Below are 26594 nucleotides of genomic sequence, written 5' to 3'. Positions count from 1 at the left end.
AGAGAAGTAGTTACATAGTCCCCAAACCTAAAGATAAATCCTTTAAACATTTTAACATTTTTACATTCTTCCAATACAACACTGGGAATAAGAGCTCACTGCTGCTGTACTGCATATAGTAAAAATAGTAGTGGTGACTATCAAAAAAATGAGCTAGAACTTCAGGTCTCACTTGCTTAGTATATTTTTCATTGCCGTTTACCTCTTTACACATTTGAGTGCAAAGAAATCTCTAGGTAATTTACAATACCTGACCCTTACAGTTTTGTCATTCTTTCTACAGCCATCTCCATTAATGCATTATATATTATTTATCTTACCTTGTAACATTGTGAGTTTTATGTAAAGGAAATTAAAAAAAAGAACATTTAAAAAAAACTATAAAAAATAAACCTATAAAATTAACACATTGCTATCTACGAGTCACTGAAAGTTATTTTAAATTACCGTTCTTAAATCTATCTTCTTATTCTTCCTTAAAGTGACATAGGAAGCTATTGTTGATGATTCTGGAGTTGGAGATTTGGTTCGGGGCGGTACAACTCCCACAGGAAAATGCGAGCCTGTGAAACAGTAAAAGAACACACTAAATGCTACACAAAATACCACCAGAAGAGCTTAATGCTTCCTAAAATTCTAAGTTGTTATCCCTGGGAACTGTTCTCCCAAAAGACAACAAAGATCCTCATGCCCAACTATCACAGATGTGAAGGCACAGAGGTAGGTAACTAGCCTCTGGCTTGAGGTATAGCTAACCAAAGAGAACACAGAACTAGTCCACATGACATGAGAAATTACTGGACATAAAAATAACAGTGACACTGACAAAAGTCATAGGTAGCACTGTGAGGAATGGCCAGATCCCACGGTGAAGGGGGAGTTATGTGAGAGATGGCCAAACTTCACATAAAATTGGAGGGGAAGACTGAGGACTTTCTGGGAAGCAAAGCACCCAGGGCCAGCAGTGTCTAAGTAACTACAGCAGCAACAGCACAGGAGGCCATGCCCTCCTAAATAACAGTATGAGAAATCCAAAACTTGGGTAGGGGTGCAGCAAAAGCGGGACGAGTGAAGTCACCGTGCGTGGGCTACTTGGTGAGGAAACAAGGGCAGGGAAAAGGAGGGCTCAAGGTGGACAGGGAAGAATCCGCATGGGAACACTGCAATCTCCCAGCTCCTCCTCTCTGCCAAATTCAACATCTCTTAGCAATGTCTGTCCTAATTTCACTCCTTACAAAACCCTCGCCAGAAGGTAACGAACCTGCCAGAAAACTGAGGTGAGCTTAAGCTTCTCCTCCCAAAGCTATGCACGCACACACACACACACATCATATATAAATAAAACACATGCTTAATTTCTGCTTCTTGATGCATGCAGGAAGTCAAACTACTGAAGAAAACTGCCTACTTTTGCCTAAAAAAAGAAAAAGCTTTGAAAGACAAATTATTGCTCCTCATATTTGCTGGAGAGGCCACCCGATTTCCGAGGATATATTGACTCAGTGAAAGCTCAACTGTTTCTCCAAATAATTTGGTAGGGCGGACAAACTAGTCTGGAGGTGTTTGAATGCCAAGTCTAGCACTCAAAACAAAAACTATAAAACAACAGTTTGGGTCTCCTTTACACATCAAAAAGACAAAACACTGAGCAGAAGTCCATTCGTCTCGTGTCACCTTTATGTACTATTCAGGTCATAAACATTCCTGTTTAGGGAGAGCAGTCAGGGTTACCTTACCTAGCTCCATTAAAATGTTTCTCTTTTTTTGTTGGCATTTAGAAAGAAACAGAGAGGCAAGTGACTGAAGGCAGGAAAATAGAAAGTGGCCGGCTCAGCTAAGTACACAATGAACTGGAAAAATACTTGCTTTTCTCTTGAAATTTACTGAATCATAGAAGCACCCACACTGGCAAACTAGAGAGTCACTTCAGTATGACTCCTTAAAACAGTAGGAAAGAAACATTTTGGAGAGATGAGCTGTCTGCGAGTTTCTTTCCTTTTTAGCTTGTAAACTGTTAAGACAGAATGTCGTAAGAGGTTCTTTGAAACCAGAAGTTGTTGTTGCACTGACACGTGTGCTACAGCACAGCGACAAGTGGCTATATTTTTCATTATGCTCAGGGATTACTATTATTATTAAGCTAATACAGAGAGCAAAAAGACCTTCTAAATAATACACATGCTCCCAAGCTGGGCTAAATGATAAAGCACCGTTGCAACAAACCCACTTCAGTCTATTATCTAAAGAAGAAAGAATGTCCCTCCACTTGCTACCACTATTCTCCCCTGCAAATACTATTTATATTATACAGAAGTATTTACATTATTGTTGTTTTTGTTAAAGATGGTCATAATAAAATCTCCTCTTTCTTCATCGAGCAAGACAAAAAGCAGACTGGGTGCTTAAAAAAAATGCAATTTGCTTTATTCAGCCAGAGAAGGCTTTCTTGGGCTGCGTTTACAGTGACTTTTCCTCTCATCTTAAATGTCTATAAATAGCCTAGGACACCACAGGTCAATAAATCTTAGGTATGTCATCAGAAAGGCAACCGCCCCAATTAACGTGCCTGATGATTAGCAAATCTCAGGCTAAACCTTGAGTCTTTCACCAGCAGATTAAAAGAGATTTAATATCCACCTTGCGTGACCACTACATCTCAGCATATGCCATTCGGAATCGGAATCAAGTAATTTAGGAGCGTTTCTGTTCATTAAGTGCAAGCTTAATGAAAAGAATGAATTACGTCAGAGCTGTTCACCGTATTTTACACCCAAACAGTCTTGGATGTGATGTCCTTGGCTTTAACCCCCTACACCCACAGACCCCTACACACACCCCCTTGTTCTGGTGAAAGTAACACCCTCACCACGACCACAGCGCTGCAGTCATATTCATACGGTCCCGTTACCCTGGGCTCAGCCCTAATCACACTATCACAACAGCAGCCAGCAATCTTGCTGCCACTGGAAACGTCAACCCTTACGGAAAGAAAAGGGGTAACTTTGGTTTACTTTGTTTAAAAGCTCTTAATACAGTTTTTGGTTTGCTGAAATCATTGGAGGTTGCAATTGCTTTTCCCCAAGTCACCTTTAACAAACTATTCTGTGTGCTTTAACAAACAGAATTGAAGAGCACTTCCTGGTAAAGGACTCTACCAAGCAATTAGTAGCTTTTGTAGAAGCAAGCTGAAGAGAAGAATCTGAGGCATTTAGCAATTGCAAAGACCTTTATTGTCTGTACACTCCAAGGTCATGATCATTATTCCTATTATATCAGAGGATAGAAGGCAATTCAACAATTACAAGATTAAAAAAAGAAAAAGAAAAAGACATTGTTTCCCTGCCCTATGAGAGCCTGCAAATTCTGTGGTGCTGCCTTTTTGGACGTTCCAGTGACATAACATTGGGAGCTTGATTCAAAAACTGAATAATTGTTCAAGGGCAAGGACATAAAATGGGTAATTGTTCCTGGGAATGGTGTGTGGGGAATGTGAGTGATGAGATTAGACATGGTGTCAATAAGGATTTCAGGGTTGTTGGTGAGTGTAATGTTTGATTTTCCTGTGCTGTAATTGACTGAAATCTTTCTCGTCGTACAATTAAATCATTATTTTATTGCAGAAGCTGTTTCATCATATTAAGAAATGGACAGGCTGCAAGAAGTATGAAGGACAATATAGCTTCTATAGCAGCTGAAGCTTTTAATTCTTTGTGAAAAACTCTGAAAGGCTGTAAACAAAAAGCCCGGGACAAACCTTTAGTTGTAGACTCTGATTCTGACATTTGTTCTGTCTTTTCTTCACCATTAGACTCATCCACCTCTGCTACTGTAGTTAGCTCTGGTTCACTCTTATAAAGTCTATAATCAGGACCCTGCAGAATGACAAGTTTAGGAAGTAAAAAAACTGGAATTTTTATACAAGTATTTGTGTCTTAAGACTCAACATGGTTATTCTGCTGACTTTGCTTTCTCTTTTTAAGCCAATGTTTCATCATTTAAGTGCTGCTGCAGTGGCAAGCCTTTGGAATTAATTTGAGTGACAGCAGTTAGGAGACTTTTTGAAATTACAGAGAGAATTTGCCAGGAAAATGTGAAAGGACAATTTCTTTTAATAATCTTTAGGAATCAAATTGATCTTTAGGAACCATATTTGTACAAGGCTTCTACAAATGTGGATTCCAAGCCTAGAGTTTTAAGAACTTGTGAGAAGATTTTTTTTTTTTCTCAAATTTACTCAGACACAGAACTCATGTCTTTAAGTCTTAAGACATTTTATGCATGACAGAATATGTGACAGGAAAATGTCAAAAGCAAATGATGGAGCTATAAATAAAACTCAATATCCAAAAGTCAAAACATAACAGAGAAGTAGCCAGATGGCAAAAGAAAAAAAAATAGTGACTGTGCAAAGGAAGGGGGAATGCTTTAAGAACAACGTGGCGGTTTAAGCCACTTACACAGTGAGATCCATTTCTCTGATATCCTTGAACTTGGTGAATCTTCCTTTCTTCTGGCAGATGTACTGGGCCCCTGCTATAACAGAGCAAGGAGCTGCTATCACTGGGCAGAGGGGGGATTATGGGAGGATGCTCTGTAAAGTCATAGGACCGAGGGAGTGGAGGACGAGGTGGGACTACTTCCTCTTCCTAAAGATTGTAGAATAGTCACCTTATTTAGACGTGCACACCTGTTACAATTAGTTATAACTTAAAAATAAAAATATATTACCATAACTACACCAGCTTTAGTTTCTGGAATTAAAGGGACAATGTCACACACACTAGAAGAACAAGATGACTTATTTATTATTGCTACTATGCTTGCCTGAAATGCTTCAACTGTTTCACTCTTCAGCTTATTAAGCTTTTGTAGCTCTACCAATTTTACTGTTTGGATGGTAAGGGGCAAGCTCTCTGAATTATCATTTTTTAAATTAAATTCAATATCTATTTAAAGATTTGTTCACACAGATTTCAAAAAGCTTTCCAAGACAGAGGTATATTGTGTATAATTTAGACAAACATGACAATGTCCCTTTAATACTTTAACTTCCAGCCAGATTTTCAGAGGAATTGAACATTTCAGAGCTCCCACAGTTTCAGCTGCTGTTGCGTTGTGCTTAATATATGAATAGACATACAAAGCAATGCATATCTTCCCAAGAAAATTGTGGTGGGGAGAAAACAAATCTAAAAATCAGGGTTATTTTTTTAGAGTAAGAGCCTGGAGAGAGGAAAAGGTGAGAAAAAGAAAAAAAGGAAACATACTGGTGAGAATATAAGGACAAAGAACAAAAGAATGTTTTAGAATTACCCTCTGAGATACTACTTTTTAAAACTAACCATAATACAATATTTTCATGTAAGCATATTGAATATGTATTTCAGACACCCTTAAAATAATATATAAATAATAATGTTCATTTTTAGCATATATATATATATATATTAGAAATTCAGTAATCCTAAAATAATAAAGATGCTAAAATCATACCTCATTTTTATACTTAATAGCTGAAAAGGTCCTTGATCCAATCATTCCTATGTGGTGGCAAGTGGAGTAGGAGAGAAGAAAAAAAATGTTAACAAAAAATAGCTTTTACAACATGTTAGCATACTAATGGTTACACATTGCAACAGGTTACATGTTGCTATCAAATATGCAATACATTAAGTTCATTGATTGTATTCTTGTACTCAGAAACGGTTCCACCAAAGCTTTTTCTAACACTCAAAAGCAAATGTGAAGCTTATCTTTTAAAAATACACACAATCCAATCCCACTCCCAAAGGCATAAAAATGACTAGTTTACCTGCTTCTGAAGAGCTTCTTTGTTGTTTGTGTTTACTCAAGCCCTCCATGACATCCTGAATTCTCCACAGTTCCTTCTGAAGTTGAGCACGCTGTATCCCTGCTGACTCAGTCTGGCAAGTAAAGAGACAGTCTATATGAGCTATAATTTACACTATGTTGGGGTGGGGGGAAGCCTTCTCTTTCTCCAGAAAATATGACATTTCCTTTCCTAGTGAAGGGAAATAAGGTGCCATCGTGACAAGCTGCATTCAAACACTGTCAGAAACATCAACTAGAAGATTAAGTCATTTCTAAAACATGATGTACCAGTTAAATTAACAGCAATTTTTTACCTGAAACTGCACTTAAGAATAGAATTAGGTCTAATCTTTCCATAGAAAACCCAAGCAGGTGTTGTGTAGGAGATGTACAAACCATGCAAGAAAAAGGACTCATCCCTTCCCACCTCAAGAGAGGTGGAGATGAACAGGGTGTTTGCACAGTGGTACACAAACTGGGGACCCATTTGCATTCACAGTCAGTCATAGTTTGGGCTGAAGTGTCTGACGTAAACAAATTTTACAGCTCTTTGGCTTCCTTGTAATTCCCCTTCCATAGATGCATGGAAAACTACCCAGAAAACCTAGAGCAAATGGCCTTTAATGCACATGCTTTTTGTCTGACAAGATCTCCATCGAAACACAGAACTGGTATTAATTGCTCAATGCTCCACAGTAGAGCACAAGCAGTAAGATGATAAAGTAGATATGAAAAGTCCCCCTTTTTCACTTCTACACAATCTTCAATGAGAAGCATTGAAAATTAAAATGACTTAAATATACTTAAGATGAGACCTATGTCACACCTGAATTTCTCCGAGTCGATCAAGTTGCTCCTGCATGTGGGTCCTCGTTACTGTTACATCATACTCTAATTTATCATATTCTCTCCAAGCTCTTTCGAGTTCCTAAGTGCAAAAACAAAAGAAATGCATGTGCTCACTCAACAAAAGCAAACAGACAAAACAAAACAAGGATACACTCTTCATCCAATAGCACAGAATTTCAGGAAGTAATTCATAAACAAACTCCAGCGATATATAAATATATGTTTTAGAGAATGTTATGCTTAAGCAAGTTCATTTTTCAAAAATAATGAAACTAAGCCAAACAATATTCTGTCTTCTTTTACAAGCAAAAAGAGAGGTAAGCGCGAAATTTTACTCAGCCTTTACAGACAGCAGTTATGTGAGTCCTAAGCTTGCCTCCCACAGGGGCAAAGCCCCTCCATAGCAGATGAAAACTTGCTTCTCTCATCTCACATTCCTGTGAGTGCAAAGCATGTGCATGTGTATTCAACATGTGTTATGCAAGGCAAATGTAAGTCATGAAACCCTGCCTGTGAAAGCCCTGGACTTACTAATGTACCATTATTTTACACATGTGAAACTATGAACACCAGATGGGAGGAGGTGCAACAATAAACGTGATCTGGGATCAGCCCTAGCATCTCACTTTTCAAGTCTGCATCAAGCAATTTACCCAAATAAGTATAAATTAAGAAGTTGAGAAGGAAAAGTATGTTTTGTAGTCTCTCCTTACCCTGCTTGCATTTTCCTCAACCAATCTCTTACAACATATCTAAGACTCAGATTGAAAACTGTACTTGAGGGCTGACTTCCCCTCAGTTTCACCACCACAAACCAAAGGAATTTGACACAGAAACATCTTTTGGGTATTGATTTAAGTGGGCAAAGATAATTCTTCGCCTTGTCTTCTCAATGAAATGGGCAGGAAACAGAGACACTCTCCCCCTCATATTTTAAGGTTTTGAAAGTGCATTACTTGAAAGATCTTTGAAGTGCCCTGGCCTGCTACAAAGAGAGACTGTAAGCTTTCCCTCTTTTCATCCTGTAGCTGCTTTCGTTTAAATAAGTTACACAAAATACTGATAAAGCCTATGCTTTTGCCATACTAAAGAACTTATTGGCATTAGTCACTTGCTCTCCAAGCAATTTCTGTATTATAAAGATGAAAATTACCACAGCAGTTAAAGTCAGTATGTGCTCATTCCTGGTAAAGGAAAAACGTATGACAGTCTGTGATGAATGTACTGAAAAGGTTGTTTTCCAGCTGCCTTTGCAAAAATTGCATGCAAGTGCCCGACAAGAGAGGTTTGGGGAAACATAATGAAAAATCACCAAAGACAACCTAATTAAGAACACGAACACAAAGATAATTGCTCAACACTACACTGAGTTTTACTGGCAAAAATGTATTACTTACTGCAGTAGCGCGAGAAACTTCTCGACAGGTGCTAAGCAGTCCATTCTGCAAGTCGTCTCTCTGTAAGACTACATTTTGTATGGCTGCTGGGTTATCTGCATTCATTTCTATCTCCTGACTTGCTGATAGCAAAGCTTGTTCAAGCGTGTACTATTATAATAAAAAGAATTATTTTTAATGTTCTGCATCATTGGGCTGATTTTCATTTTATTTCAGTTATCAGTGTTCTGATTATAAGCATGTAAAATAACATCCACTTTAGGTAATAAATACAATTGTCCTACTTTCTCCTTGTGTAGCTGTTGAAGCTTCTCGTCGAGTGCTTGTACAACTTTATCTTGCTCACATAAACGGCTAAGCTTAGCCTAGAACACAACAGAAAACAATTGCAATTAGGGGTTTGCTTTTCATGTCATCTATAACCAAAACAGAACTTGCTCAAAGCATTACAGAAGACCACATACAATGCTGTTACCACAAAGCATGAATTCCACAATTCTCATTGCATCAGTGTTGCCTTTTCATATTAAACTGAAGAAACCCTCTTAAGATCCCATGAAATAGCTATTACAAATAGCATGACTCACAAGCTCTAATTTATGTCCAAATCTTCTATCTAAATACAATGGAGATTGAAATCAAGCTAAATCTTTACAATTCAATAACTGGTAATGAAGCATTGTTTACTTGATCTATTTATCACTATGGTAAAGAGTATTGCCTAAATTCATAGTCTTTCCTGTGGCTCGCTTCAGATGCTACCCTCTTTTGGTAAAATCCTTCCAGAGGATTAAACAATTTCTTTAGACTTGCAATGCCAGTGAACTTCCATCAACTACTCTTTCACTTTGAGCTGTTACTGATGGTTAAAACATCTGAGCGTCTGATGTTCATGTATTTAGTACATTTTTTATGTACTAAATGTGTATTTAGGACATATTTACAGTAGCTTACACGACTATGACATTTTCTAATTACTCTGTATTTTAGAGTAACACAAAGCTTCAGATTGGAAGGGACCTCAGGAAGCCTCTAGTCCAACTTTCTGCTCCAAGCATACTCAGACTAGGTTTCTCAGGGCTTTTATCCATATTATTCTTGAAAATCTCTAAGGAGGAAGACTGAAAAAAATCTGTTCAATTCTGATTTCATAGGATCCTGTAACACATATACATTAAAACCAAAAAGAGACTTCTATTCCACTGAGACAAATTTTAGTACAAACACAAGAAATCTTCTCTAAGTTATGATGTTTAACTAGAGAATCCTGTGGGAATCAGGACACAATGTTTCCCACATTTCCATAATTAAACAATGTATTTTACTATTAAATCATCTCACATAGGGCTATGATGACAAAATTCAGAGTCACTGACACGATTCATGGCAATGCCATGAGAATGCCATCCAAAGACCATTGGAAGGCGATGAAGTCAGACCAACAAAAAGCATCTGACAAATGCACTTTGATTAGCTTCTGGAGAGTAAGCGCAGCTCCTCAAACGGACTGTCAAGTATAAGAAGAGGCAAAGCTAATTTGCACTCCTATAGACAGCATCCAAGTACATGTAACACTAGCGTTTCAGACAGGATTGATCTAAATATATTTTAGTCTATCCACTGGGTCATACAGTTCTCCTCTGATCTGGTGATATAATCTACCAGAGTGAACCATACCCAAAATATTAACAGAAGAAATAAAAGAAATCTCTAAAAACTAGCAAGGGAAAAGGGCTTTAACTTAAGGATCTATTGAACATCCCTGCAGAAGAACCCTGAGATGCATCAGCCCTACTGATGCTTGGGGTCACTGTGTTCTTATATAGGTATTTACAGCCTAGCTACAAATTTGCACATTTTTTTTGCCATCTTATGGAATACTCAACTTTCTCTCAGTAATATGTGCTTATTTGCTTGTGTAAGCTTAAAATGCAAAAAACCCTACATTTTCTTTAGTAAGTGAATAAGTAAATCAAAGAAATTAAAGACTTTTTTATAAACAGTATTTCATACAAAATGTGAAAAGCGGAGTTTTAACCATTTGATTCTGCTAAAACCATTTAAGACTGGGTACATAAAAGACCTGATGGGATACTCGTGCTACATTTCATGTCCTATGCTATGCTGCCACTCAACAAGTGTCCTGACAACCACCTTTTTATCATACAGACACTAAGCCAATTCTGTTGTTATATGATTTACCTTTTTGAAGCTCTTAAGAAACTGATTTTTGGATCTTTGAATAAAGTTTGCACAACAAGGCAATCCTGGATAAAAGGTACACACAGTTTTTATGTTTTTATATATAATTAGTAGTATGTGTCAAAGTAAGACCTTATGCTCCTCAATTTTACAATGCAATTTCTGTTGGTAACCCCTATATAAAATGTGCTTCAAACCCAAAAGTCAAGGCAGATAAATTATTGTCAAAAGAAAAAGGTAAGTACCAACATTTCCCATAAAAAAGAAATACAAATACTTACATCAATATCCAGCTCTTCAGTTCTATATTTGTATAGTGTACCCCTACATTCCTCTTGTGTTAACTATAAGGAAGAATAACATCGCCATAAAACAACTTAATTGGACTATGAAAAAGACACTTGTGATCAGCTTATAACTTCTAATACAGTAAATACAGTTTTTGCTTGAATATCAGATATCACATTCAGCAATATACTTTTAGCCAAAATATATTAATGAAGACAACAGAAAAACAGTTACATCAGCTAAACCTTAATATAGTCTAGCTATGTTTCTATAACAAACCACAGTTTTATAAGGGCACGGTTTATCTTGTGATAAATCAGACATAGATTACGTAGTAGATGAAATTGCAACCCGAATACACCTGAATGCACTGTTACACATCACTATGTACATTACTGCATGTGCATTCCAAGTACAGGGACTCATTCTACTTGGAATCAGTCATTCTGGGTCCACTAACATCACATGTAACATTACAAGGAGGATATTTTCATGTGAGTGTAAAATCCGAACAAAATGACTTAAGCATGCAGAATGTGCGTAAACTGCATCATTAAATACATACACTCAGTAAGTGCTGCCAAATACTTTTCTAACTGGTTTTTTTCATATGTATTTCCTCCTTCTCCAGAGTTCACAGTCCTACCACAACTGCCATAAATTTGAGTCCATCTGTCCTTTTCTTTGGACCTAGACAAATTTGTCTGCTCATCCCAGTCAGCTGTAAGGTATCTTCGAACTATCTGAAGTTCCTCACATTAAGTTGAGTAAGAACTTGTGTAAAACTGCCAAGCTTCATATTCTATTTAATTAAAAACATGTGTATAATGAGTCCCAGCATGTATGCTTAGCTGTTATGTATATCATGTAATAGGGTTATTGTGGCTTAACAGTACAAGAAACAACTGTAAGAACACAAGTACATGTTAAACAACACTTATAAATAAAATGACTAAGGAAGGGTTAACCAGACAGGCATTCCAAACATACAATAAATCTTCAACACACTTAAGTGTTTCATTTCAAGACATTATGTCCACATACCTCATGCAAATGCACCTGGTGACAATTTAAAAGTATATATAGTGTATTAAAACCACACAGTAACTTCCTTTGAAATGGACACTTAATGAAAATGAGTGTCAAAATATGAAAAAAGCCACAGCACTTTTGCACCTCACGAATGTCATAAATTTTACATTTAAGATATGTATTTAAACTCTTATTGTAGAATTGTGTTTTATAACTGTTGATTTTATCTTAATCTTCATGAGAGAAAGAATGAAGAATGGAAATATTCTTTAAAAAAATACTCATAAACATGGTCAATATAAATTTACCCAAAGCTCTTTTGCTTCTAGAGAAAAACTAGTTACATTTCACAGAAGACAGATTTTACAAGAGAAAGATTATCCACCACTAGACAAATGCATCTTTCCAAGAAATGCTTCAAAATTTTATATGACATGCCAGAAAAGAAAGTGAGCCATTCTCAAGCCAGTAGCTTTTTAGAAAGTGAGCCATTTCTTTTTTTTCAGCAGCTCAACCTTAATTATAGCTGATCTGAAAATAGCTTGTCAATTCAGCAAACATAGCCAAGCTCCTAAATGAATATAAGTATTCTGAAAACCAAAACCCATTTTTCAAAGAACATATGTGTTACCTTTTATTAAAATACTATCATGTTTTTAAAATTGCTGCCATTTTCTTCCTTTTATCAGTACTACTGGTTTACCACAACAGGCACTGCTAGAGAACCACTTCAACATATTTACTCTAATGATTTACAGGCACTTCATACAAAAACTCCAAAACTACATGAAATGCTTAATCTGCCTCTGACAAAGCAGCAGTTTCTCTATGCACTGCACACCTATAAATTGGCTGAAGGCAAAAGGAGTAGCATGCTATCATATTCTGGTAGAATTACAAAAGAAATTGCAGTAGACAAAATGCAATTACACATTACAAGCAAGGTTAACAACCTAATAACCTTGGAAATGCATTATAAGAGCTCCAGTGATCAAGTTAGAGAGCTATTGTCACGCTCAACAAAAGCCTCCTTCACCGAGTTGTTCTTAAAAATACTTCATCAGGCCAATAATTTCGGAGAAAGAGTGCCACCTACTGAACCATCCACAAGGCTCGCTACAGATTTCTACATTTTTCCTTTATTTTTTCCTACTCACATACAAAAGGGAGGTTTTGAAGATCTCCAAAACACCCCTTACCCTCACTCTACTCCCACTCAATAGATATTCAGGGGAATGCATGGCAAGGTCACTTACACTTCGACTTTGTGTGCCTTCTACGTATCAAAATATTGCTTAAAACAAATATTACCAATACTTGAAACAGTTACAACATAATTAAAACAAGAAAAATCAAACAGCAGTACTGTGAAGAGGGCCTACGCTATTTGTTGCCTTTCTGAGATAAACTGATGGCATTCCATTATTTGACGGAATGAGAGAGTTGAATCGAGAAAAATACACCGAAAAGCAGTGGGAGGAGAACAAGACAGAATAAACAGGGAGGTGAAGGCACCAGGGTGCGGTGCTGCTCATGGAGACAAGCATGTTTAGAAAGACCCTGAGGACAGACATCTGGACGGCATTGACAAAAATGACCTAGCTACAAAATAAGGACAGCAACAGCTCTCAAAAACTGTAGATTATGTCCTAAACAAGGAACATGTTTTCCTTCTGATTACATAACTCACTGAGGGGTAATTCTACCTCTTTTCAAAAATATATCACAAAAACATTGAAAACATTTTGGAAAAATATAAAACAAATCAAGAGCATCTCTTGGATAATCAATGTGATTCTGATAAATTTTATCACTCCTAATGTGCCTTTTTTAACCTTAACTCTCAAGGTCTACTCACTCACTCTATCTTCAGGCCTACTTGCCCTGTTTTCCCTCAGGGCTACTCACCCTCTTTACCCTCAGGCCTACTCGACATGTTTTTACCCTCAGGCCTACTCCCTCTGTTTACCCTCAGGCCTACTCTCTGTTTGCTCTCAGGCCTACTCACCCTACTTACTCCCAGGCCTACTCACCCTCTTTACCCTCAGGCCTACTCCCTCCGTTTATTCTCAGGCCTACTCTCCCTGTTTACTCTCAGGGCTACTCGCCCTCTTTACCCTCAGGCCCACTCCCCGTGTTTTCCCTCAGGCCTACTCTCTCTCTTTACTCTCAGGCCTACTCATCCTGTTTACCCTCAGGCCTGCTCCCTCTCTTAACCCACAGGCCTATTACCTCTCTTAACCCACAGGCCCACTCCCACTGTTTACCCTACTCCCCCTCTCTCTTTGTAGCTATTCAGGGGAATACACGGCAATATCACCTGGAGTTTGACTTTGCGTGCTTTTTACATATCACTGTCAATACACTCTCAAGCCACATGAACACAAGTAGCAACTTCAGTACCCCAAAACAGAACTTACCATTCTTGAAAGACAAACTGTACAGAAAGGGTTATTTTTTATCTTGTATGTGAAAAGCCATGGAATTAAGTGTCCTAAATTCAGTCTTCCTCATATGTTGGAAATAATTTCTATTAATATGCCATTTCCCATGATTAAAATACCCACTTTCATATTTTGCAGATCCTCCTTGCATTGGCACATACACAGCTGAATTTAACAATTCATATTTTTAAATTTAATTTCCTAGAAATTAGATGTCAGTAGAGATCCACCAACAGAGGCACAATCTACTTCAAAAGCCAATAACTGAATAATCACAGAAGTATATTAACTCACCACAGTGGACACCTACAGGAAAGTTTCTTCCCAAATAAAGATAAATTAGGCATACCTCTCTCAAGACAAGAGAGGTTAAACTTACTAAATTAGTTAGGTCAGGTTAAGTCAGGTTTCCAAAAGACTTTTTTTGTTTTAAAGGAACTTTTACCACCAAGAAGCAGTACAAATGAGCATTTATCCCACACTAAGCAATTGCTTAGCAGAATTAGAGGTTTTCCTTTTAATTTAGCTGGTTCAATATAGAGACCAAATAGAATGAACCTGCTAACTTTTTTTTTTACATAAAAATTGCATTGTCCACAATGCAACAGATTTATCATTACAAATACCATTTACAAATACCATTTTTACACCAAGTTTTTAATGCATTAAAACAAATACTCAATTAAAGACACAGATCTCCCCCCTTCTTCAAACCTATTCATACGTAGCAGGCACTGAGAGTAAATTTTTGAAACAACAAAATTTCCTTCAGATAAAAAGATAAACACTCTTCATATAAAGAAACAAAACAATCAAACCCAAATTAGAGAAGGGTTCATGCTGCAAAAACTCAGCCTATATTTTTCTTCTTTATACACATATTCTACATAAAGAATCAATGGTCTGGTTTCTGTCTGTACATTTACAGCAGTCTGTAAAAAGACTGGAAGAGGCTGAAGCAATTTAAAGAAGTATTTTAATGCTGTGATTACTTAAATATCACAAACAGAAATATCTTAAATAATGTATTTTGAATAGTAAGCTTTCTATGTTATGAAAGTGCTTATTAATCACAGCAAAGAAACAAGACATTTAAAATTTTAATTAAATATGAGGTTTACACTGAGTCAGTTCTTTTTTTTTTTGCTAAGTAGGACACTACTCATGCTACTGTGCACATTTGAAGAAGAAAACAAGTTCTTCTTGCTTTCCCTTGCTTAACTCTGAATGAGCTAAGTTATAACACTGAACTGTTACAGGTTGTAACACTGAACTGAATAAACTGAAGCAAAGAAAGCTCATTTCTGTTCCTGCAGAGGTAGTAACAGTCATCAGAAATTATTTTATCTAGACACTAAAAGCTGAAAGTGCTTATATAAAGACTTCTTCTATTTTGGATCTTTAAATTTCTTAAAGACATCAAAGAAGAGTGCTAAAAATTTAATTGGACCAAAGTAGGAAGTTATAGTATGTTTAATTTTTTAAATAAGTTGCCACAAATTTAAACAGGTTAATTTTGCATAAGAAGAATTTAGAAGCCAATTTAAGCAGCAAATTGAGCATATTTTCATCCGTCTGAGAAGTCAGTTAATGCAGTACTTCTTACAGGAACTTTCAGCTGTGAAATCGTAAGGTCTTGCTATTTATTCTATGATTTATGCAACGCTGGACAACTTCTGTGCAAGTCTACATAAACGTCACAAAAAATCTCACCTTAAGAGACTGCATCCTCAGTGGTAAACAGGTATTCAATCTCTGTGACCCTTTGGGTTCACCATTTCTGATAAGAACTTTAAAAAAGGCACTAACTCAGCATCAAAGATGAAAGAGCAGGTATGTCTACAAGGTAAAAGCAGTGCTGTGTAGAGACATCTTGTCTGGCAGCATAGCTTTGCCATGATAAAACTCAGATTTCTTCATACTCCTAACTAGCTACGTAGACTAGTCCTGACGCAGCTACATCCAAATGCACCTAAATGAACATTAAAATCTATCTGAGCTACTTTAATCCTTCACATCTAAAGCTGTTTATTTTACATACTTGCTTGTTGTACAACATCTATGTAGAAAACTAAGTAACTTTTAAAACTATTTACAACAGCTAGGCATTTTTAAGAACATTTTTATATACCTAAACCACCCAACAGTATATACTATAGTATATACTTATACATATTATATATATTATATATATACACACTCACTACTATTAGTATACTCAAACAAAAATCTTTAAGTAGGGTTTAAGGACACACTACTACTCCCATTCCACTCCCAAATAGGGCCTTTAGGATTCACATTAAGGCCCCATTTTTGCACCTAAAAGCATAAATCAGGTGCTCCTGAACTAAGTTACTGCAATCATGGCTTCAGCAAAATCTCTTGCAACTCAATTTTCCTCTAACTATGCACCTTTGTGGCTCACAAGATCACCACTGCAGGCTGAGGGAAATGGGTCAGATACTCTTCTGTTCACCAGCCTGACCTGCACACCTCACGAATTGCAAAACATTACGGTCTCTTAAATAACACCACCACTTTTGATGCAGTTATGGTTAGAAACTTCTTGAACATTTTCTGACATGGCAGGAACTACTCAGTTTAATCCTTACTCTTCAGCCCCTAGGACACTGCAGTGCCAACAGGTATGTATTGGCCATGCTCATAAGTTAATGCAGGTCTCAACTCACAGGCAATATTTCCATTCATATTTCCAATTTTTCTGTCTTACCATTTGCAACCATCACTAGATATTCTGTACGTGTGCATTGCCATGTGCATTTTTAAATTTGCTGTGACTTTATTAACAGATACTGCCTTGCGGATTTACAGTCCCCAGATCAAAGTAATTTTGATCCTTTCTTTCTTCGGTGGCTAAAAGGCTCGGTAGGTGCAAACAAAAACTTGTAAATCCACTTCCTAGAATGAAACAAAATTGCCAGAAATGACCAGGTAAACACCACTCACATGCTTTGTAGTCATCAAAATAAAGAAGCACCTTTGAACACTAATTGCATAGGGTCATGCTACGACAAATGTTGGAAGCTCATTGGAAGTTTCATGAATTTACTGGACACCTGCATAAGACATCAGCTAATTAAATAGTCTAGACAGAAAAGGTTATTCAAAAGGGTACACTCAATACTCAACGACAAAAATGCAGCAAAGCCATGCTAACGATATTGCAGCATTTTATAAAGCATGGATGACTCGTGGTTTTCCAAAGCAAATAAGAGAAACATCGATGTTATGAATAAATCTGAGGAACAACCAAAACTGTCACTAAGGAAAATTTTCGCAGATGATAAAGCAATTTCATTCACTATCCAAGACCTTACTTGATGGTACAGTTGCGGTCTTAGCGCCGAGTTCTCAATCATAGTGTGAACCATGGTGATTAAAGGTTCATTCTCTTTCATCTATTTCAAATCAGGAGGAGCATACAGCAAACATCAGTTTACAGCATGGCTAGATTTGAAAGACGACACTGTAAATATAGCCTCTACTTTAATTTTTTTCTAATAATGCAGTAGATTACATTTTATCCCATGCTTTTTTTTAAAGAGATTCTATCATTCAGTAATATTAAACATATGAAAACACATAAAAATACTCAAAACCATCAGAATGGTCACTGACCAAACCTATCCTTTTTTAAAAACAGGAATGCTTAGAGTAAGCCTAGCTTTACAAGACTTTGAAAATAAAAGCAGCATAGGAAATATGTGATAGGGAACACTTAAACCTTTTTCAGAAAGTCTTTTAAAATATAGCTTTAATAACTCAGTGTATATTATAAAGATATAAGCATTCACAGCCTCTGATTATTGAAGCCAGGTTTAGGCATATGTTCCTGTATCACAAAATGCCTTTATATACTGCATTTTTTTTATATACTTAGGAACTTTGAATCATTAGTCTGTATTTAACCCTCCCTCCTCCCATTCCCCAGACTGCTGTAAACTATTTGGTTTACATTTCCAAGCAGGTCAAGCATTTTCTATCATGATTTATATTTATCGCCATGTGTGCAAATATTAAAATAGCTCCTTTGATCATTACAGTAAAAATTGCATACATTTGGCATTTCAGAAACACAAAGCTTAGTGCACAGAGAAAATGGTCTGCGATTCTTCTGTAACAGAGGACAAGGAATACTTAGAAAATTTTAGGAGCCACCAGATGCTGGATTAATATCCATAAAGACCTTTAACCAATCCAGTTTCTGGATGGTCCCCACTCCAGTATTTTTTTCAAGAGTCAATATTTTCCGTATTTTTTTTCTTGAAAAATAGCTTTCTAATCTCTTCAACAATTGCAGTTTCAAATACTACACAGGAAGACAGTATTGTGAACGCTGATGATCTTTCATTCTGTCTATGCATATTCACAAGAATCATGTATAGCCTGGTTTCGCCTCATAGACTAAAATACTACAGAAAGTTCAATTTTTAAGTCCTTCTGGGATTCCTCGCCACACATTCTATTTTTTTTAACCTAACTTGTACATTTGGAAAAGAGTATTTTATTTCTCCAATGAGAAACATGTTATTTTGCTGTTGTAGATATAGTTCTTTTTTGTTGTTGTTGTTGTTTTTTATACACAGAGAAGTCTGATCAGATGAAAAGTTAATCATTTGAGAAAGACTATCATATTTTAAGAGAGTAAGCTTACAAAAACGTTTATGTAAGGTAAAAACAAACAACAAAAAATACCCACAAAAATAACTCTAAGGCTGATATATTTTTTTAGGAATATGCTGATTCAGAAACATTTTCTTTATTAGAAGAATTTCAAAGGCTTCATGCTCTCTTGCTAATTCTCTCTTTTCTTTTTTTTAAACAATATTTCAAATTATTTCTTTCTGACTTACTGCTTAAAGGTTCTTTTTTCCCGACTGGAAAGAAAACAAACTGCATTCTCTCAGGATTTGTTCTGAAACAGACTTTTGTCCTCTGCCTGGATCCAGGTTGGCAGTATAGGACGTTCTCCCACACCTTTACCATTGGCACTTAAACCATGCTTATTCAACGCTGCCTGCAAAGGACAGTTATCCAGTTATTTCTACCAAAATTCCAGTTTCTTAAGCCCTTATGGGGCAAACAGTGAGACACAGATTATTGCTAAAGCAATGCCAACCAAAGAGACATTGCAACCATCACAAATATTGAGGATTTCTCCCCTTAGGAAATTAACTTTTTCAAGTACTGTCTAGCAGACTTTTTGATGACTAAAGCTAGTGTACCCACAAGGTGGCATGTCCTGAAGAAGTGGCAGATTAAAATAGAACCATGATGGTTATATATGTTTGAAACGTAAGGGAATATATGTAGTTTGTGCTGTTACATAATTACCACGAGACCTCTCCCCAGACTGAAGGTGGGTGCTATTCAATTTGATCAATGCTTTCACTAGCTAGAGTAAGAAGAACAGAGAAACATGGCTCAATTTTTCTGTCACTTCAGAAAAGCTATTATTTATTTTTTGGAGAGGATTTTAAAGGTTTTATTTATTGTGCAGCAATCTACGACACAACTAAACAGTAAGGCATTCATAGCATATCTCTAATTGAAAAGGTTACAAAAATCTCCACAAATGTGAGTTATTCTCTACATGTAAGCAAACTGAAGGGTGAACTGCCTCCTGACACAAAACAATGCGGCAATAAAACCAAACAGCATCCATCCCTCTTGGTTCATATCCCTTTCTACTTCTAGCAAATTACTGCTCTGTCCTCAAAAGCAATCCTCTGGCTTGGCTTTTATCCTCGTTGATGTAGCACATAAAAGCATTTTCTAGATAAAAACAACAAAAATGGGATCTCTTCAACAGATGTATACGAACAGCTACACTGTGTTTACAAGTCAGCATCTGGGCACATTGCGTTTTGGACGGGAAAGCCAAGCTATTGGGAGCTCTTTCCTATGTTTTCCTGAATTCTTTTTCGTGCTCAGTAACATCCTGTAGACACAACACTTGAGCACATACTGTCCTGGTGGGAATGATCAGCTGGACTAGCGGCTCCCTACAGGAAACTTGACTTCTCTGGAGAGGTAAGTCCACATGTCATGGTTGGCATAAGGCTGAGCTCAGACACTCACTTCTATTCATTTCCTCACAGCTTCTTGAAGGTGTAAGCAGTGGCAACAGGACCAGACCAAGCCTTTCACCTGCCTGTCCTCTGCCCAAAACAAAGAAGGAAAAAGCGCTTTTCCTTCCTGCCTTCTCTTCACAGCAATACTGGCCCTCCAGCACAGTCATCTTTCACCTTCACAGCCCCAGCTCTTGAGCCTCTCTGCTTCCTCTGCTGAAGGAAAAAGCAAAAGGGAGCAGAAAGAAGAGCAGAGATGGCTGGGTGGTTCCTGCTCTCTCTTCCAAATAACCTGGCAAATACAAGGAAAAGTAATATTCCATATGTTGCTAATACAGGACACAAAATTTTAGGCTGAAGTACAAGAAATTCTCTGTAACACAAGATGCCTGCCAACTCTTTCCAGTCCCCTTTGGACTACTCCAGCTTCCTCTCCTTTGCTACCTTTTCCTAGAACCACCTTCAGCATCTCAGAGAGAGAGAGAGTGGTGAAAAAAGAGAAAACCGGACCAAAGCAGGGAGTGCACGGACCCTGGCTGGGGGACCTTTGCTCCTTTTTTTGACTGCAACTTGTTCAAGTTCTACCCACTTTTAAGTACCGTCCTAAAAAATCAAAGGAAGTACCAAGTACAAGCACTAGCTGAAGTGGGATAAGTGCATGAAGGACTCTATAAAATGGCTGTTGATATGAAAGGCAAGTAAATATATAAATAAAAAGACTAAAAAAATCCTAAAAATTCAGCAGCACTTATACTATGTCAAATCAACCTGCAAAATACTAAAATCACTATGATAGCAAGCACAGAGAATTTTACATAAATAGCTTGAGCTCAGGAAAGGGGTTTTCAGTCACAAGCAAGTTTACCATCAACGTGAAGTTCAGAAGAGCGCTCAAAGACGAGTTGGCTGGAACTCTCTGTAGTAACAGCACACAGACATTCACATAGGACCTCTTGTCATGGCTTTACTTACAATGGAGGAAAAATAAAGTATGTGCTAAAACCTGAAACTTATTTGAAAAATCTTAGGTTCCTGTTTCTGCTTATTTTTACTTTAATTACTGTGTGCAAATGCATTCAAAAAGTACAGATAGGAGACTGCTGGCTTGGATTTAGTAGTCCACATAAGTGAACCCATAAAACTTTATAATACAGGAGACTGGGATTATATTTAGCAAACGCACCCTCAAGCAAGTTTGCAGATGATATAAAATTGGGAGGAGAGGCTGATGCACCAGGTGGTTGGGCTGCCATTGAGAGAGACCTCAAGAGGCTGGAGAACGGGGCTCACAGGAGCCTCACGCAGCTGGGCAGAGGGAACTGCTGGGTCCTGCACCCCGGGAGGAGCCGCTCCGTGCGCCAGGGAGCCGACAAGCTGGGCCTGGGGCTCCTGCTGGACGAGCTGACCACCACGATGGCTTCCAGGGCACACTAGGCAGAGCGTTGGCTGCAGGTTGTGGGAGGTGACTGATCCCTCCACCCTGCTCCGCACAGGTGAAGCTGCACCTGGAGAGCTGGGTCCACTGCTTGGCTTCCCAGTGTGAGAGAGACCAGTGAGAGGCTTCTAAAATGATTAAGGGATTGGAGCAATTGAAGAGCAGATGAGAGATCTGAGACTGTTCAGCCTGGTGAAGAGAAGGCTCAGGGATGGCCGGCCTTACCAGTGTTCATAAGTATCTGACTGGAGGTTGTACAAATGACAGGCCAGACTCTTTGTGGGGCCCAGGGACAGGACAAAAGGCAATGGGCACAGAGTGAAACACAGGAAATTCCTTCTACCTGAACTTGTGAAAACTCTTCCTCGCTGTGAGGGCAGTGGAACTCTGGAAGGGGTCTCCAAAGAGGCTGTGGAATTTACAAGCTAGAAAACATGTAAAACACCTGGCTATGATCCTGAGCTGCTTGGTCGAGTTGACCCTGCCACAGCACGAGGTTGGGCTGGACCATCTCTAGAGATGCCTCCCAGCCCCAACTATTCTGCAAGTCTTCTTTTTGGTCAACACGCCCTATGTTGACCAAGAAATAGTCATCACCCGGGGTTGCTACTTGTTTTCAAAAAGCCATTTCCCACAAGGCAAACAAATCTCTCTGCAGTATCTCAGAAACAAGAGCCAGAATGGTTCACAGCTCCCTTTAAAAGAAGGTTGTTGGACTAAAGTTCTTTCAAAAGTATATGGCTAGAGACATGTGTGTCAGCCTCTTCAGTCTCCTCTGCCCTATCTCTGAACTCCAACAACAACAACAAAAAGTCTGAAAGCGTAATAGAGAATTTGTGAAAGTGTAATATAAGAATTTGTAAGCATCTCAACGAAAATAACTGTAAAAAAGAAAGTATAGTTTTTAAAAAAGATACAGGATATTCTTCAGTTTTGCTAAAAGCATCCAACTAGTAGAAAGCACCTTACAACAACACTACACATACACTTTTGCCAGTCTTAAAATTCAGATTGGAACATTGCAACCTTGCTAAAAATGGACCTATGTAACCCTGTAAAAACTGTCTTGTTACTGTTATGCACAGTACTGAATTCTTTGTGAAGGGTTAAAGATAACAGGGCATGAGCTCCACCACATGCTCTATGGATCATGAGTGGAAGTACCTAATTTAAGCATACTGGGCATATAACATTCAATGAAGGTTATGTAAGTTGATCAGAGATGCTTATAACAATGAGGCTCAACCTCAGTTAGCCTAGAAGAAACCTACAACTTTGAATTCCTAAAATAAATTAAGATTGATAACGGATATACTAATGAAGGAAAATCAATACAATAACTACCCCTAGAAGCAGTGGTATTCAAAGCAAATTAAAGACTCTAGGGGCATTTATTCGGTGCATGTGAAAGTCTTAGAATATAGCAAATAGAAAAAAAACAGACAAACTGGGAAAATTCCAATACTCTTTTCCATGCTTTTATGGTTAAGGAAAAACATTTTAGACTTGAAAATGATTTCTTCCAGTAAAAACTGTAGTAATTTCTTGCACCTTTGGTGGAGGTGATTATGACAATCTTATAAGATTTGTGCATTTCCCTAAAGTAGTATAAACTTATCTGATCACATTTAGAAATTATAACAGCTGCAAGAAAAGCAGAAGTCCTTTTTACCACCTCACATACGATAGAAGCCATTCCTCTACTTAATGCTGAACATCATGCTAACAGGCTTGGCTGACCAAGCACCAGCATGCTACACAGTTTAAATAATTTCATGGGTACATTTGTTGTTCCCTCCCTGCAATAAAATACATTGTTGAAGACAAAATTATTCCCCCATTCCAAAACATTATAAACTAAAAACTGTTGATTCGTATCATATATTCTGGTCTAAAATAAAGATCAGGGAGATGCATTTTTCCCCACGGTTTTTGAACCTCCTGCAATCTGCTAAACAAGACAAAGAAGTTTCAGAATGTAACATCACTTAACTACATTGTCACAATTTACATCTTGCTTCCAAGTGACTACAGAAAGTCACTGGAACCAAGATTTATTTTTAAAAATTAATTCCTTGAAACCCTTCCTATCATTGTAATATGTAGGCCATAAAAATTCTAAAAAGTAGTGGTTCTGAGCGTAATGCCGAAAAGTTCAATTAGGAAAGACAGTTTTCAAAAAGTTTAAGTGATTCTTCATATTGGTAACTCACAGATACTGACTTGATATTTCTTTAAGCAGTTGTTTATTTCCTGTATGTACTATCAAAAATTTTCCATTTAAAACTTTTCTCATACTCAGCTTGCTCCCAAGTCCCATTTGATCATGCAATGAAGCCATGAAAAGCTGCCTGTGATAACATAATTACTCCCTTGGCAACAAATTACAAATTATGCTGCCAAGGACAGAATTACAGCCTAACTCTAAAATAATCAGAAGTTATGAAGAAGTAAAGTCTAAATATTTAACAAATAGCTGAGTAAATGGAAAAAAAGTAATTACTCTTGCTATGAATTTTTAAAAACATATTTTTTTTCATGATCTCTCATTCATTTTATGCTCCGTAGAAATACCTAACTCTTCTTCATTCAGAACACTGAAGCTATCAGAAGTACTTGTTATCTATAAATTGGATGTGTGCCACATTAGTTTGGAAATATGTTATGATTTTGGTTAGGTTAGAGGTAAGAAAATGCTACAGGAATTTTAGTTGATTTATTATAGGAAAGACATGAAGAACAGAAAAAATAACTGGAGAATCGCTACTGTATTCTGACAGAACCTTTAAGTTCAGTTTGTATTTTCCATTACATGTCAAATTTGCAACAAATTAAGATATTTTATGCCATTTAAAAAGCCATGTATTAAATATACAAACCCATCCCCCCAAATATTCATAGTTTAAAAGAAGCAAAAAGCATTAGGAGACATAAATATATAAAAAAAAGTTGCAAATCCCACCTGATGATCCAAATATATGGCATTCCTTTGAAGGTGATGTGAAAGAATCTCATTCTAGCAGGCAGCAGTCAGAAGAAAAAAGAAGGACAGAAGGTGCAGAATGCATGAAAAGAGTTTTAAAAGATGTAAACTAGACAGTGATGCTTCAGTTTCACTAGGAAACATAATTCTACTTTCCCCTGTTTTTTTTTCTTGTGAATTTCTAACATGTTTTGACACTGAAACAGAAATGATGATGAAAGTTTGCCATGAACCATACTATACACTATTACTTTGGATTTTGGTTTTACACATAGAATACAGTATATTCATTTGGAATTTCTATACATGGCTACACAGACAACTATAAACCCTTTGATAAATCGGTGTTTTAATCAGGTCCTAACTTTTGCCCACAGATTACAATTTCATCTGATAAGAGGTAATATTCACGAAGTGTTAAGTTTGTTATTTACCACTACTATCATTTAGAGCAAAAACAGGTTAAGCCTGTAACTGTACTTAAAACCCAATAAGGGCAACACACCCTGGAGTGTTCCTACTTCCTGAAGCTAAAGACTCAAAGGGTTAATAGCAGAACATCCCCTCACGCAGGAGGCCACCACGTTACTCCATCCACCCCCACAGGCCTTCCGCACCAATGGTACAATGCAAACGTTTGATTAAGGAATGACTAAGGGGTTAGTGAGAAGGGTACCCGACACACGTTGCTTTATAGCTGACCTTTGGGCTGCTGGCCTCAAGTTTTAGCTGCATGAGCTGTGCTAGTGTGTGTTCCCGGATACTACTCAGTTCGGCTTGCTGCCGTCTCAGCTTTATGAGCAGCAGCGTGAGCTCCTCTGGCTGCGGGGGTGCAGTGTGCGAAGCCAAAGAGTGGGAGAAAAGGTTAATCGGGATCCCAGGCAACACGTGATCAACATCTTAGCATCTTCCCCCGGCACAGAAGCTGCTTATCGCGAGACACCAAAAGATGCAGCGGTTTTCCCCCCCGAATGACTGTTTTTTAAAATATATAACAAAGGCTTAAGCTTTAACTACTCAAAACACATGATACTGTAAAATGCCATAAAGGGTGGAATATTCTGTGCAAAGGAAAAAAGATAAAAAGGTTGGATTTTGCAGGAGAAAAATCTGTGCAGTCTTTAAAACGGACTTCTTCTGGCACATGTATCAAATTGATTGACTTAAGCAAAGGCAGAGATATTCCAACCTTTAAGATATCATTATCTGTACAAGGGCTACTACTAGCAGTTGGAAGAATCTGAAAACACCCCCAAAGTAAATGTAGACTTCTAAAGCACTGAGGAAAAAAAAAAAAACAAGAAAAGAAAAAAAAAAAAAGAAAAGAAAAAAGCAACAAAAAGCACCTGCATCACAAACAAGCACCTTTCACATCAGAAAATAGCACAAGCGTGACAAAATCCTTTTCAGTCTCTCCTTCCACAAGCTTGAAGGTAAAAGTCAATTTAGGATGCACTTCTATGACTTGAAAAGGTAGTGGTATTTAAAGCCCATGCTTATTTAAATAAAAAGTCACGGTCAAATGCGGATTTCCTAGGTAATTCCACAAAGAAGGGTTCAGGTCAATTTGGAAAAATCTGCAAGAATTTTCTATGGGACCTACTTCTATTAGGGACACTTCTAAGGAAAGAAGAGACCATTAATATCACAAGTATTGTTGTTATGTTCCTTGTTTGCCTCTGTTTCTTACACTTCCCCAGAAGTGAATCTTGTAAGAGGTTAAATATTCACCCAGCAGTTTCATTTACTGCCACAATTAGCAAGCTCTGTGTGTTAAAACAGAAAAAATCACCCCAGCTTGTTCTCCACCAGAATTTCCCCAAAGCAAAAAAGTAAAGAAGAAAACCCCCAGAGAGCAAGAATGTTACTGAAAAACAAATCTCAATTATTGATATAAAAATGTATCTGAGAATGAGCACAGCACTGGCACTACCATGAGCTTCTATCAAAGTAGCCCACAAGAGGGAGCAAGGGATTTCCACACAGATTCAGCTGTCAAAAACCATTTGTTTTGATGGAAATTGAACACCAAGGCCGAGG

At 37.4% G+C, this 26594-nt stretch overlaps 1 protein-coding gene across 1 annotated transcript in view; it reads right to left on the bottom strand.

Moving 5' to 3' along the window:
* The window catches only part of LOC112944175 (pleckstrin homology domain-containing family A member 5-like), a 150536-nt gene that overhangs the window by 11883 nt on the left and 112059 nt on the right, over positions 1-26594 (bottom strand). The window contains exons 12-23 of the mRNA XM_026035559.1: positions 25257-25376; positions 24534-24587; positions 17383-17463; positions 10562-10624; positions 8363-8443; positions 8079-8228; positions 6659-6760; positions 5813-5924; positions 5494-5540; positions 4458-4646; positions 3755-3872; positions 448-563 (exon numbers count right to left, since the gene is read on the bottom strand). Of these exons, the coding sequence (XP_025891344.1) occupies positions 448-563; positions 3755-3872; positions 4458-4646; positions 5494-5540; positions 5813-5924; positions 6659-6760; positions 8079-8228; positions 8363-8443; positions 10562-10624; positions 17383-17463; positions 24534-24587; positions 25257-25376 (1233 nt within the window). The remainder of the gene's footprint in view (positions 1-447; positions 564-3754; positions 3873-4457; positions 4647-5493; positions 5541-5812; positions 5925-6658; positions 6761-8078; positions 8229-8362; positions 8444-10561; positions 10625-17382; positions 17464-24533; positions 24588-25256; positions 25377-26594) is intronic.

The sequence above is a fragment of the Nothoprocta perdicaria genome, unplaced genomic scaffold (genome assembly GCF_003342845.1).
Source record: "Nothoprocta perdicaria isolate Ctin4 unplaced genomic scaffold, notPer1 scaffold_161, whole genome shotgun sequence".
Lineage (NCBI taxonomy): Eukaryota > Metazoa > Chordata > Aves > Tinamiformes > Tinamidae > Nothoprocta > Nothoprocta perdicaria.
This window is presented reverse-complemented; position numbering and strand designations above follow the sequence as displayed.